Source organism: Myotis lucifugus, unplaced genomic scaffold, assembly GCF_000147115.1.
Source record: "Myotis lucifugus unplaced genomic scaffold, Myoluc2.0 scaffold_3, whole genome shotgun sequence".
NCBI classification, from domain to species: domain Eukaryota; kingdom Metazoa; phylum Chordata; class Mammalia; order Chiroptera; family Vespertilionidae; genus Myotis; species Myotis lucifugus.
Genome location: NW_005871051.1, coordinates 15,906,182 through 15,921,045, shown reverse-complemented (window position 1 = coordinate 15,921,045; position 14,864 = coordinate 15,906,182). Strand labels below are relative to the sequence as shown.

The window sequence follows — 14,864 nt, the reverse complement described above, 5'->3', positions numbered from 1 at the left end:
AAGTTTGCTTAGTTGTGGTCTGCAAAAGCCATTTCCTTTTCAGTTTAACTTTGGGGAAACAACAAAACTCTGAGATTAAACCTGGCACTCAGACTAATAGTGGCACTGGGAATAGTTGATTATTAATTAGTAAAATATTAACACATAAAAGACATGAAAATACATTTTATATGCTACTATGCAATGTAGGAAAATATTTTAATGAATAATCTGGCAATGAATATTAAGACTCTATAGAAAGAGATTTCCTCAGGTTTCTTTGTTTTAAAAAGCAAATTTACATTTGAGTTGATTTTGTTTATAAATGCTTTGATGGTTAGCATCTCATTGGGGTTAGGTTTTATGGTCTTATTTTATAAAGAATACTAGTGTCCCGGTACACGGATTTATGGACATTGAAAGGAAACTAATTAGAAGAAATATTTTCATATTGCTATTCACCCTTTATAATAAATAGAGTATCAACCAAATTCACCACCAACAATGACAGGTTGAAACAAACACATGTGATTGGTGGCAGCAAGAGCTTTATATGTATCGCACATGTCTGAGTCAACTTAGCCTTTTATATATATAGATAAACTTGCTTAATTAGACCTGCTTTCTGATTTAACTTTTTCCAGCCCAGTGAAGCAACCCAACTTCTCTTTCAGGTAATTGTCAGCAACACAGCAGTAAATATCAACACGAAGCAGATTATTATTGTAGATCACGCAGGGAGAACAAAGGGTAAAGTATTTAACTGCAGCAGTTTGACTACATTCTGCACAGTGAGAAAACCTGAAGTCATTTTCAAGTTCCACCATTTCTTACTTCTTTTCAGTCGGGTCAAGTTTCTAAACTTTCTAAATCTCCATTTTCCAGCTAATGAAAAGAAAATAGGATTCTACTGAACTGAGTCACCTATTTACCTACTCCAGGATGGACCTCTGTGAGGATCAAATGAGATGGGGCATGTGAAAACGCTTCACAAACATTTGGTTAAAATGTAAAATATCTGCACCTGGCTATAAAGCAAGTAGGGTTCCTGGGCTGAAGAAACTCTAAGGAGGCTAGTCGCTAGGGAGAGGAAGCCAGGTGTTGCTACGTGACGTCAACCGTTTCCAGGCTGGGCTGGGCTGTGGGCCGCATTTTGCGCCATGGGGTCTTGGCAGCGTCGGCTGTGATTTGGTGGGGTATCACTCTGGGGTGGTGGTGGGGCCTGGTTTGTTGGCGCCAGGTCCATGGTGCTGTTGATTTTTAAATGGCCAGTGCGCATCATGGTAGCTCCTGCATTGAGCGTCTGCCCCATAGTGGTCAGTGTGCGTCATAGCTACTGGTTGGTCAGATGGATGAACACTTAGCCTTTTATATATATAGATAGACTAGAGGTCTGGTGCACGAAATTTGTGCACGGGGGGAGGGGGAGGGGACGGGGTGTCCCTCAGCCCAGCCTGCACACTCTTGCCATCTGGGATCTCTAAGGGGATGTCTGTCTGCTGGTTTTCTTCTGACTATTTTTAAGATGTTCTCTGCCTTTGGTTTTTTTGGTTTCCCTCTAATGCACCCAGGTATTAATTTTCTCCTTGCAGTCCTTGCAGTCTGGGACCCCTTGCTCCTTACTGCCCGCCTGCTCACTCCTTACCGCTCAGTTAACTGCTCCTTAGCGGCAGGCTCCTTACCACTCAGCTTGCTGCTGCTTAGCGCTGCTGCAGAGGTGGGAGAGGCTCCCACTGCGCTCACCAGCCATGAGTCCGGCTTCTGACTGAATGGCACTCCCCATGTGGGAGCACACTGACCACCAGGGGAAGCTCCTGTGTTGAACGTCTGCCCCCTGATGGTCAGTGCTCATCATGGCGACCAGTAGTTCTGGTTGTTCCACCATAACGGTCGCTGGGCTTTTATTATATAGACTAGAAGCCCATTGCACAAAGATTCACACAATAGGCCTTCCTTCCCCTGGCTGCTGGCACCGGTTTTCCTCTGGCACCTGGTACCCAGGCCTTTGGTCCGGCTGCAGCAGAGAAGCCAAGCCTCGAGGCTAGGCTTCTCCTCTCTGGCTGCAGTGAGGCTTGGCTTCTCCACTATGGCCCCAGCAGAGAAGCCAGGCCTCTTCAGTCTTCAGTCTTCAGTCTTCACTCCTGCCAGAGCCTTCACTCTTCGCTCCTCGCCTACATATGCAAATTAACCACCATCTTTGTTGGGTTAATTTGCATAGTTGCTCTGATTGGCTGGTGGGTGTAGTGGAGTGACACTAATTTGCATGTTTCTTTTTATTAGTGTACTTCCATTGGAAATTCTATACTATTTCTAGTTGTACATAACTCTTAAAGTGATTAAGAAACATCATATCCACACATTTAAGTGCTGAAGTCGCTTCCCATTCAGTAAATTCCTCTTACTGTGGTAGAGAAAGTGGCAGGCTACAACTGAAAAAACATTTTCAGGGGATACGTTCCAACCATTAAAAAAAAACAAAACAAAAGAAAACACCCACTCTTGGGATGTCTCAGTTTGGGAACATTTAAACATTATCATAAAGGCTAATAAAGCAGAAGCAGCACAAAGACAACCTGGCACTGCCATTGGGTTTTCAGACTGAAAAAGTTCTTTTTTTTTTTTGAAAAAGTTCTTTTTAGAGCATATGTGGTGCTCATGCTATTATCACTGCCGCATGGTCCATTCCATGTCCTCGTTAAAAGATCCCATTGGGATTGCAAACAAAAATCTATATAAATTACAAAGAGAATATTTTAAGTAATAAAAGTGCCAGAGAATCAATGCTTCAGTTGAAAGCCCAAAATGGGAAACTTTTTAAATAACAATCCTCAGTAGAATGCAGGTAAGATATTAAAACATGTTTTACATTTCCTTGAATTCCTATGTAGTGTTTAGAGACAGGTTTTTTAACAATCTCAGGAGGCAACTTCATCTCTAACATAGCGCTGAGTGGAGCTTCCAAAGACTTGCAATTAGTATTATTTGGAGGCTGAGGAAGGTGCCTAGTGTGGGGTGGTGGTCAGCATCCTGCACCTGCTAGGGCTGGCATCACCTTTCCTCCAGGCTACCTCCCACAGCAGGCTCCCCTTGCAAACAATATGTCAAAGGCTAAGGGATTACCCCTTGGCCATCTCTCTTTGCATCAGGGTACCTTGGAACCAGCCAAAGGGAACATTGCCTCTGCCAGGAAACTGCTGGGCAGGACTTCACAATAAGACCTGCTGATATGTATAATCCAGCATCAGCTGTAAGATGCTGACCCAAGAGCAGAAAAGCTGTACGGTATTTCACTCCAAAACGTGCTACTTTGGTGGAGAAATTGGAACCCTCATACGTTGCTGAGGGGGAATGTAAAATGCTGCAGCTGCTGTGAAAAAGTGTTGTGGTTCTTCAGAAAGTTAACCCCTATTTCCATAGGGCCCTGCAATGCTACCCTAGGTATACAGCCAGAACTGAAGCATGTTCACATACAAACTTGTACAAAAATGTTCATAGCACCATTATTCATTGTAGCCCCAAAGTGGAACCAACCCAAATGTCCATCAATGGATGAACGAGTAAACAGAATGTGGTCTATTCATTCACTGGAGGATTATTTGATCATAAAAAGAGAAGTACTCACACATTCTACAACACGAACCTTAGGAACACTGTGCTAAGTGAAAGAAGTCAGGCACATATCACATGATTCCATTTATATGAAATGTCCAGAATAGGCAAACCAATAGAAAGAGAATGTAGATTGTTATCAGGGGCTGAGGAATAGAGAGTAACTGCTACTGGGGATGGAGATTCTTTGTGGGATAATGAAAATGTTCTGCAACTAGATAGTGTGATGGCAGGACTAGATAATGTGAATATACTTACAATCACTGGCTTGTACACTGTAAAATGGTTAAAATGGTAAAAGTTATGTTTCATAAATTTTATTTTAGTAAAAAAAAATGCCATATTAATTCCAGAAAAGTCTTAATATATCCTTTTGTTTATTGGTAAAAAGTGGAGTGTGGGAAAAAGAGTAGGTGTTAGGGTGTAGGAACTCAGAAATATTTTGGCTACCTATTCGGAAACTGAAATAAACTCTTCCATAAATATACACTTACTACTTTTTATGGAAATTTCCATACATTAATATCCTCCAGTACCTTCCATGCCATCATATACACAAAAGCATTATGAAAATAATCAGCATCTTTTATAAACAGCATTTCCTTTTTTAAAAAATATATTTTTTATTGATTTCAGAGAGGAAGGGAGGGGAAAGATAGAAACATCAATGATGAGAGAGAATCTTTGATCTGCTGCTTCCTGCACGCCCCCTTCTGGGGATTGAGCATGCAACCCAGGCATGTGCCATTGACTGAAATGGAACCTGAGACCCTTCAGTCTGCAGGCTGATGTTCTATCCACTGAGCCAAACCAGCTAGGGCTAGACAGCATTTCTTAAGTTCCAGGTGGTGTTCCAAGTGCTCTTATTATCTATTTACCCCTCAGAGCAACCATTAAGAGGTGGGTACTGTCAGCACCATTACTCCACAATAGTGAAGGAAAGGCTGAGTGAATTAGCCAGGTTAGTAGCAGAGCTGGGACTTGACCCTGACAAATATCCAGGACATTTATTCTGAAAAGGGAGCTACTCTCTTTTCCAGGAACAAATCTTCCCCCAGGTTATAGATGAAAAACAAATTTGAAGAGGTTAACCATAAACCCAAGCTCACCCAGCAGTGAGTGGCAAAACAAGGTAGTGATTATCTCAAAGAGCTTGAGACAGTTTGGTGGAGAATAAGATGGGGCCACAATCTAGAACGGGCATGGGGGGAGGGGTGCTATTGGAGAAAGTATTTTTCTTGACCTGGTTGTTGATGACACAGGTGTTTGTTTAAAAATTATTCCTTGCCTGGACGGTGTCGCTCAGTGGTTGAGCATCAACCCATCAACTAAGTCACTGGTTTGATTCCCGATCAGGGCACATGCCTGGGTTGCGGGCTCGATCTCCAGGAGGGGCTGTGCAGGAGGCAGCCAATCAATGATGTTTCCCTCATCACTTTTTCTCTCTAGCCCTCTCCCTTCCTCTCTCTCTAAAAATCAATAAAAACATATTTTTTTAAAAAAATATTCCTTGAACTGTAGCTGTTTTATTCTCTTTCCATAGGCATGATTTATTACAATCTACTGTGCCTAGCAGACCACACTGCATAGTTTCTACAAGAGAGATAAACTCAGGGGATACTGCAAGAGATATGTGAAGTAAGTGAACAGAAACGTTATCTTTTAAAAAATAGCTAAGAAACAATTTATCTCCCTAACCCAGAATTGAAAGCTTAGGGTTCCTTATGGGAGTTTTGAGGGGGGTGGAGGAGAGGGGAGGGACAAAGTTGTGAAAGTGGGCACAAGTTCTTAACTTATTAGGAGAAAAATGAGCTATCATTTCAAATTTCAAATCCAAATGTATCAATAATTGACTGACAAGAATATGAATGAACTGAATGTCTTTATGACCTACCCTCAGAGGTCACACTTTCTTATACATTATTTTATTGGTCACATCACACAAGCCAGCCTTGGCTCAATGTGGGAGGGTACTATACACAGGCTACATTAGTCAATATATTAATGACCTTAAAAAAAAAGCTGCAGAAATTTTAATTGGGGAGGAGGTAGGTTAAAGACATGGCAGAAGGTGGGACTCCTCTGTTTAAGGCAGTGGTTCTCAACCTTGGCTGCACATTAGAATCACTTGGGAATCTTTTTAAAATCCTGATTTCTGGGCTTCATCCTCCGGAAATTCTGTTTCTTTGTTATGGGGTGGGGCCACAACATTAGTAACTAAGAAACAGAATTTCCAGAGGATGAGGCCCAGAAATCAGGATTTTAAAAAGATTCCCAGGTGATTCTAATGTGCAGCCAAGGTTGAGAACCACTGGTTTAAGGGGAAAGATGACAAAAGCTTTTAGCTGGTCTCAGGTGTAACAGGTTATAGTCAGGACCACATGTGCAGGACGTAAATGCACGATTACATCATGACGCAGGGATGCGCTGCCCTCCCGCCGCGCTGGACTGCTCCGTGGGAATCCCGAAGTGGAGGGTGGTCTGCTTCTGGGCGCTAAGCAGTCGTTATATTTTTTATGCAGCTGCAGAGGGGACATTGCTGAAGTGACGGGAAACATTTCACTTCTCACGGAGGGAAAAGTAAGTACCAGCATTATCCGTCCGTATATACTATATGGGGTCAACAGAAGACAATTCTCTTCCTAGGTTTTGGTCCCCAGGGACAATCTGCTGTGCTTAGAAGGCAGAAACCCACGCCTTTTATAACTGTGATGAACAGAAACTGAGTAGGATTGTGGCATCTAGTCAGTGCTGCTCGGTTTCTCTGGCTCATGTGATGGTTCTTAGAAGTTTCTCACAAATAATGTTTTGGGATGTGCTGAGCTCCAGGAGGTTGGGATATTCCCATATTTCTTACACACAAATGTTTGTGTGTAATGTTTATCATGCGCAAGAGCCTAGATCATTTTCCTCCCCCGAATTATCAGAGAAAGTTTGTTTAGAGGTAATAGAAGCGAGCCAGCTGGGCTGCGTAGGCTCAGAAAACTAGTTACAGAGGCAGAAGAAGGGCCCTTGGAGCTTAGGAGAAAGACAAAGGTAACACACCTGGGGGAGGAGGAGGGAGACGGGAAAGGCACAGCTGTGTCCCTGAGAGGGAGAGCACGCCTCAAGAACCTATATCTTTATTTTTTAAAATATACTTTATTGATTTTTTACAGAGAAGGGAGAGGGATAGAGAGTTAGAAACATCGATGAGAGAAACATCGATCAGCTGCCTCCCTAACACTCCCTACTAGGGATGTGCCTGCAACCAAGGTACATGCCCTTGACTGGAATCAAACCCGGGACCCTTCAGTCCGCAGGCCGACGCTCTATCCACTGAGCCAAACTGGTCAGGGCAAGAACCTATATCTTTAGGAAAAATTACATACAACTACTGGACACCATGAATCCAAGGTTATTATTCAGATTTATTCTTATTTTTTCCAAAGTATTTTCAAAATTGCCCACGATTTTTCACCCACATAAACAAACTTAAAGCGCGTGTGATGAAATTAGTGGTGAAAGAGCCGAAGACTCGTGTGAGCGAGGACTATTCCCAGTTCATCGCAGGCCTCAATCACAACCTTGTCAGCAGCAGAACCGGACGGAGCAGCAATATACACCACGCCACTCTGGGGTGGGAGAGGCACAATTTTATGTTAAAACGCACAAAAATGAAAATTCGAATTACCAAAGCATAAGCTAAGAATGACTCACACTGCAGACTGATTCACTCAGACAAAAGACAGAAATAACAGGACCAGTTAGTCATTCATCACATGGAGAAGTCAAACAGTTCTCTATCCTGACATAGCACATAGAATACATAACTCACAGAACTTACAATCAGAAGCAGAGTTTCTGCAACTTTCTACATAGTGATCAATTCTCTGCACCACACACGCACGCCACACTTACCCTTTTAGCTCTGTCCACATTGTCCCTGAAAGGAAAGAAGGCATCCGAGCTGACGGACACTTCACTAAGCTTGTCCACCCATTCCTTCTTCTCGGCCTCGGTCAGCAATTCAGGGACTTCCTCAAACAGAGCCTTCCACTTTACCAGATCTTCATCCTGTGTGTGGGGGGAAGAGAGAGAGGGAAGTTCTGACATCCTCTTTAGGGCTATCTGACGCCACGATGCTGGAGAGCCCTTGGGCATTTCTCCCAGGACTTCATTATAAATAGTGGCATTTACATTCAGGCTCATATTTCTAGAATCTCTATTTTTTTTTAATGCTTTAACATTTCATTAAGGAAGAAAACTGATTCTAAGTGTAGCAAATAAAGACCATCCCATTTACATTCTACATCAGTTTATTCCAAATATATTTTGTTCTTTAATCTCTGCTCAAGTTAAATCTACCAATTTATATTCCTGTATCAAAGCAAGACTAACAATACATTTACACAATTAGCCTCAGTATATAGTCTTCTTGACAAATCAAAACACAATTCATAATATTCATATTTTAAGAAGGTGCTTCCAATTTGGGTGGTTTTTTTTTGGGGGGGAGGGGCGGCTTAAAGCACATACTTTTATTCCTGTTCACATATAAAGACCTTTCTAGGAAAATTAGAAGGGTTTTGCTTGGTAATATCAAACAGAAAAGCACACAATTAAAATAAAAAGGGAAAGTTGTTTCAAGTACTTCAGTCACAAGGCACACTCAGCAGCCTCGCTCTTCAATGACACTCACTATGCCGGATTCCTGACCCTGAATGAACACCTCTGTGTAGTACTCACCCTTCAGAAAACCACTGAGATTTTGATTACAGGACCTTTCTCTTGTCTTCCATCCAATATGTCTTAAGCACTTGCTAATATCCAGAAACTGGACTAACTCCTATTCTTTTGGCAGGCTACCTGATTCTTGCAATTTTTAATGTTCCCATACACCTTCTTCAGAACAAAAAATATTAAAGAGCATGAAATATAACAAAAGCATGAGTTGTTAATGGTGCTTGGAGGAAATATGGGTGCAGGAGAGACATGCTGGTTATCTGCTATCAGGCAATTTGTATGTAATGTTGAACATACACCTAACATGTAGTGTCATGCGTGGCACTGTGACTGACACCTTAAGATGCATGAAAATCAGTCCATCCTGTCAAAAACTTACCATCAACAGGGGAAATACAAACACACAAAACTAAACCAATGGTTATAATTTGAAAAGACAGAGAATATTTGTGGTGTCAAAAAGGGATGAAGAAAGTTAAATGAGAAAGAGGACAATGAGGAATTGGTAACCAGTTTAGAGTAACAATTTTAAGTAATACAGAATTTCAAAATAATAGCATTTTCTCTTTGTAGGGATGAAGATAAAAGTCACACAGAAAAGAGTGAACATACTAACACACCCCACTCATAGCCCAACGAGAAGCCTTGTATGTACCTCGCCGATGGTCCCAGTAACATACTGATCGATGGCGTTGGAGATTTCTGCTCTCTTCACTCCGGTTTTGAACTTCATCGAGAGCACTCGTGGGTGATGCCGGAGCCACCAGAAGTTCGCCTTATCTCCTGCCAGGCGTGTGCAGTGGATCCGAGACTGCTGTCCTGCTCCAATGCCAATCACCTGTAGTACATGGACATCGCCATGAATGCCTCTTCCAACCACACATCTGTCTCAAAGCATCTTTTGTGCAGATTCCCCCAAACCCAGCTATTAATTTCGTGAAGAAAAAAGCAGGCCAAAATAAGAGACATGCAAATACGTGAGGGTAAGAGGTTTATGACTACTATTTATACAGTTTACCTCTTCATATTCTGTAAGTTTCTACAACTCCTGGACATATGTAGTGAAGCATGATCTTACTGGAACTTATTAGAACCTGAGGAGACAGTAGCCACAACTCCCAGGTTTCTGTCATTGGAGACTAGCAATCTTTTAAAAGTCTGACTTTGAGAGGGTCTTCCTGGGCACACACTAATGAATATCCACCCTCCCCCTCCCCTTATGGGCCAAACGAATGCCAAGAGAAGAGGTGAAGACAGTGAGAAGAAAAAATAAGGGCTGGTGGGTAGCATCACCATTTTTTACTCCTCTTCTACTAATGGTGGGGAGGGTGAATAAGCCAGTTTTGTAGCAGCTGTTCTAGTCCCACTAATCCGAAATGTGCCAACCCATTCTAGGCTTGAACCGTCCACCAACTTACTCAAGAAATTCTGACAAACCCAGGAGAGAAAAATTTGGCAAATATTCCCCTTCAAGTTGGTCTAGCACCACAGGCAGGCGGACTTTTGAGTATCATTTTGTAAAACCACAGCCCCTCGGGTGAGTGTCACGGCTCTGTTACCTGCCCGTTCTTGGCGTAGCACACGGAGTTGGACTGAGTGTACTTCACAGCAACGGTGGCCACGATGAGGTCTCGGAGCGCAGATTCCGGCAACTGAACAGACACAGGATGGTAAGTGGCACCAGGCTTCGTAAACTTCATTTAACTTTAAGCATCTTATTTGGCACTTATTGTGATAGATTTACAATGTGGTTAAACTATTCAGGCTAAGCACTAGCATGAAAAGATCAATATTGAACATATTTGTCATGGAACTTAGCACAACGCCTAATGCATCACAGATTCAAACTGACACCGCTTTGCAACAGCTTTGGCTTAAGCCTGTTTACATTGTCACACACAAGATTAAGAAATACCATATCCACTCCAACACTAACAAATACTATTTTCTCTACCATAGTACCAGCAAATACCTGGAGGCATGATAACATTTATATTCAGAAAAAGACATTCAGAATAATTTTCAGATATTACAAACAACTGTGATGCCCACACACAGCCAAGGCTGTTTGGGGAAAGTCAAATTAGGATCATGTTCTGCTTTATCTAGCATAGCCTCAGTAGAAATATTAAAAAATGCATTGTGAACTACCAGTTCCAATATAACACAAATATTATAGCCTCAAAGTCACTATCTTTAACATAGCAGGGAAATACAAACTGAAAAGGATGATGATCTATGTTGGTATGCTAAGTGGGTAAAGGACCTAAGCAGCAGCTAACTGATAAATTAGCTAACTGAAAAACTGAAGAATCAGACTTCATCAAAATTCAGAACTTCTGCTCTGCAAAAGATGCAGCCTGGAGAGGATAAAAAGACAAGCTACAGACTAGGAAATAATTGCAAACCACACACCAACAAAGAACTAGTGTCTAAATATATAAACACCTGTCAAAACTCACCCACAATAAGAATCTAATTAGAAAATGTTGACAAAAGACACAGAGACATTTCAGCACAAAGGATATATAGATGGCAAATAAACCCATGAAAAAAAAATCCAACATTCGTTATTAGGAAATGCTAATTAAAATGAGACAATGCCACACACCTATCTAAAAAAAAAGCTGGTAACAATGCAGAGAAATGGGACCACTCATACACTGCAGGTGTAAAATGTAAAACTCCCAGAACTCCCAGGAAAAGTTTGGCAGTTTCTTAAAAAACTAAACATGCAGCCCGGCTGGTGTGGTTCAGTGGTCGAATGCCAACCCAGAAACCTGGGGTCAATCTCTAGGAGGAGGCGTGCAGGAGGCAGCCAATCAATAGTGTTTCTTGCTTCTGTCTCCCTCTTCCTTCCTCTCTCTAAAAATCAATAAAAAACACATTAAAAAAACTAAACATGCAGCTACGATACTATCCAGCACCCAGAAATTACAACAGAAATAAAAACATGTTAACACAAAAACCTGTTCATGAATGTACAATGAACAAAAGTGACAGAAAAGGGAGAACAGATGAGTCGTTGCCCACGGTTCAGAAGGGGTGGAGTGAGGAGTGTGGCTCCATAGAGCAACAAGAGGGATCCTTGGAGATGGAAATGCACGGTCTTGACTGCATCGAAGTCAATACCACAGCTGTGACACTGTCCTATAGTTTTGCAAGACTCTATCATTAGGGAAATGGGGTACAAGGTACTTGGGAACCTGTAAAACTGAATGAGAATCTATAATTTTTTACTCTCAAAATTAAAAACTTAATTAAAAATCATTTTTAGCATTTTTTAAGAATGTGTAATTCTATGGTGCTAATAATGTAATATATCCTCTCCTATCTGTGCCTGCTGTCTGAGTCACTGGCTGTACTTCCATTCCTGTTTCTAAGAAATAGTCAGTGCCGGCCTCCTAGATGTCCACCTTCAAGTATAACCTGGTGTTCTGGGTTAGGATGAAGGAATAGGAAACGTCAAGGAAGGGGTGCAGGTGAGGGGCCCCAAAGATGTCAAAAAAGTTAAAGAAGTATTTTAAAACATGGAAGAGGAAGTAATTCAGGGATGTTCATTAATATTTAACACCTGTGCTAGCTAGTTTGGCAGTGGATAGAGCATTGCCTTGTGGACTGAAGGGTCCCAGGTTTGATTCTGGTCAAGGGAATATGCCTGGGTTGCAGGCTCAATCCCAAGTACGGGGTGTGCAGGAGGCAGCCAATCAATGATTTTCTCATCGATGTTTCTATTTTCCTCTCCCATCCATCAACCTAAAAGCCTAAGTTGGTAGCTATGATGTGCAATGACCACCTGGGGGCAGACACTCACACAGGAGCTGCCGAGCAACAGCAGCTTTGCAGAGTGCCCTCTCATACTCTGGGATCCCTCGGGGGATGTTGGACTGCTGGTTTCGGCCCGATCCCCGCAGGCCAGGCCAAGGGACCCCAACTGCCAGAGGGACCCTGCTCATTCTGTCGACACCCTTCGAGCCCTGGCACTGCCCCAGATGCAGCTGGCAGAGGACAGACCGTGGGAGGTTGGCTCCAGGGTGTGTCTGGCCTGCCTTGCCCAGTCCTGCCCCACTAGCCACCTTCTAATTAGTTTACTTTCAATGTGCACAAATCCATGCACCATGCCTTTAGAATCCTATCTAATAAGACAAACATGGTAATTGACCGTACCTTCGCTACACCTCCCATTGGCTAATCAGCGAGATATGCAAGTTAACCGCCAACAAAGATGGTGGCTAATTTGCATATTGCAGGCATGGTGGGACAATGCAAGCCACCATCCAGGGGAATGCCACTCAGCCAGAAGCTGGCTCATGGCTGGCCAGCACAGAGGTGGTGGCAGGAGCCTCTCCCACCTCTGTGGTAGCACTAAGAATGTCCAACTAACAGTTTAGGCCTGATCCCTTGGGGGCCTAAGCCTTTAGTCGGACATCCCCTGAGGGCTCCCTGGCTGCCAGGATGTCTATCGGGCTCCCTGGCAGCCAGGATGTCTGTCTGACTGCAAGCTTAGGCCTGATCCCCTGGCGAGTGGGCCTGGACTGCAAATGGGCGCAGGCCGGGCTGAGGTACCCCCCGCCCCTGCCCCGAGTGCACGAATTTTTGTGCCCCCCCTCCCCCCCCGCTGAGTGCACCAGGCCTCTAGTATATAATAATCTCCCACTTCTTTTACTTCTGTGGCTCTCTCAGGACTGAAACCACTCTAGACCTAATCGTGCAATCTGATGATTTAAAGGCTGGAATGTTAACAAAAACCTGTTTTTTTAATTGGTTAAAGGTGTTTTTTTTTTAATTCTTTATTGTTGAAAGTATTACATATGTCCCCTTTTCCCACCATTGTCCTCTCCCAGCCTACCCCTGCCCCGCAGGCCCAGCCTTCATTGCCCGCCTCCCTGTGTCCATTGGTTATGTTTATATGCATACAAGTTCTTTCATTGATCTCTTACCCACAACTCCCCTCCCACCCGCAGGCCTCCCCTGTGAGATTTGATGGTCTGTTAGATTGTCTCTAGATCAGTTTATGTTGCTCATTAATTCTCTGACTGGGTTATTTTGCTTAGCATAATGCTCTTGAGGTCCATCCATGATGTTGTAAATGGTAAGTTCTTTCTTTTTTACAACAGCATAGTATTCCATTATGTAGATGTACCAGTTTTTAATACACTCATCTGCTGATGGGCACTTACGTTGTTTCCAAATCTTAGCTATGGTGAATTGTGCTATGAACATAGGAGTGCATATGTTCTTTCTGATTGGTGTTTCTGAAATCTTGGGATATATTCCTAGAAGTGGGATTACTAGGTTAAATGGGAGTTCCATTTTTAATTTTCTGAGGAAACTCCATACTGTTTTACACAGTGATTGCACCAGTCTGGATTCCCACCAGGTGTGTACAAGGCATCCTTGCCAGCACTTGTCCTTAGTTGATTTGTTGATGGTCGCCATTCTGACTCATGTGAGGTGGTACCTCATTGTCGTTTTTATTTGCATTTCTCGGATAATTAGTGCCTTTGAGCATTTTTTCATATACCTCTTGGCCTACTGTATGTCCACATTAGAGAGGTGTCTATTTTAGGCACTTGGCTCATTTTTTGATTAGATTATCTTCCTTTAGTTAAATTGTATGAGTTCCCTATAAATTTTGGAGATTCAACCCTTCTCAGACATCACATTGGCAAACATGTTCTCCCATGTACTGCCTCTTTAGTTGATGGGTTTTTTTTGCTGTGCTGAAGTTTATTTTGATGTATTCCCTTTTGTTTATTTTCTCTTTAGTTTCCATTGCCCTAGATGTGTCGGTGAACATATTGTTAGGAGCTGTATCTGATATTTTGCTGCCTATGCATTCTTCTAAGATTTTTATGGTTTCCTGTCTTACGTTAAAGTCCTTTATCCATTTTGAGTTTATTTTTGTTTATGGTGTAAGTTGATGGTTTATTTTCAGTTATTTGCATGTATCTGTCCAATTTTCCCAACACCATTTATTGAAGAGACTGAGTTGACTCCATTGTATGTGCTCACATCCTTTCTCAAATATTGAGCATAATGGTTTGGGTTGATTTCTGGGTTCTCTGTTTTGTTCCATTGGTCTGTCTGTTCTTGTGCCAGTACCAGGCAGTTTTGAGAACATGGGCTTTGTAATGTAACTTGATATCTGGTATTGTGATCCCTCCAACTTTGTTCTTCTTTCTCAGGATTGCTGTGGCTATCTGGGGGTCTTTTTTTATTCCCGATGAATTTTTGGAGTTTGTTCTAGGTCTGTGAAATATGCTGTTGGTATTTTAATGGGGATTGTGATGAATCTATAGATTGCTTTGTGTAGTGTGGACATTTTAATGATGTTGATTCTACAAATCCATGAACACGGTATATCCTTCCATTTGTTTATATCTTCCTCTATCCCTTTTATCAATGTCCTGTATTTTCCAAATATAGGTCTTCTACCTCCTTGAAAATGTCCCGTGTGCACTTAAGAAGAATGTATATTCCAATGCTTTGTAGTGAAATGTTCTGAATATGTCAATTCCATCTGATTTAGTGAGTCATTTAGGATTGCT

The 14,864-nt window shown here is 42.3% G+C and overlaps 1 protein-coding gene across 3 annotated transcripts in view; it reads right to left on the bottom strand.

Moving 5' to 3' along the window:
- Positions 1–6,978: 6,978 nt before the first annotated feature.
- ATIC (5-aminoimidazole-4-carboxamide ribonucleotide formyltransferase/IMP cyclohydrolase) overlaps positions 6,979–14,864 on the bottom strand; it is a 28,238-nt gene continuing 20,352 nt past the window's right edge. For all 3 annotated transcript variants that reach the window (XM_006082489.3, XM_023761019.1, XM_006082488.3), the window contains 4 exons: positions 9,873–9,965; positions 8,969–9,151; positions 7,489–7,644; positions 6,979–7,202 (listed from right to left, as the gene is read on the bottom strand). In XM_006082489.3, the coding sequence (XP_006082551.1) occupies positions 7,083–7,202; positions 7,489–7,644; positions 8,969–9,151; positions 9,873–9,965 (552 nt within the window). In that variant the 3' untranslated portion in view covers positions 6,979–7,082. The remainder of the gene's footprint in view (positions 7,203–7,488; positions 7,645–8,968; positions 9,152–9,872; positions 9,966–14,864) is intronic.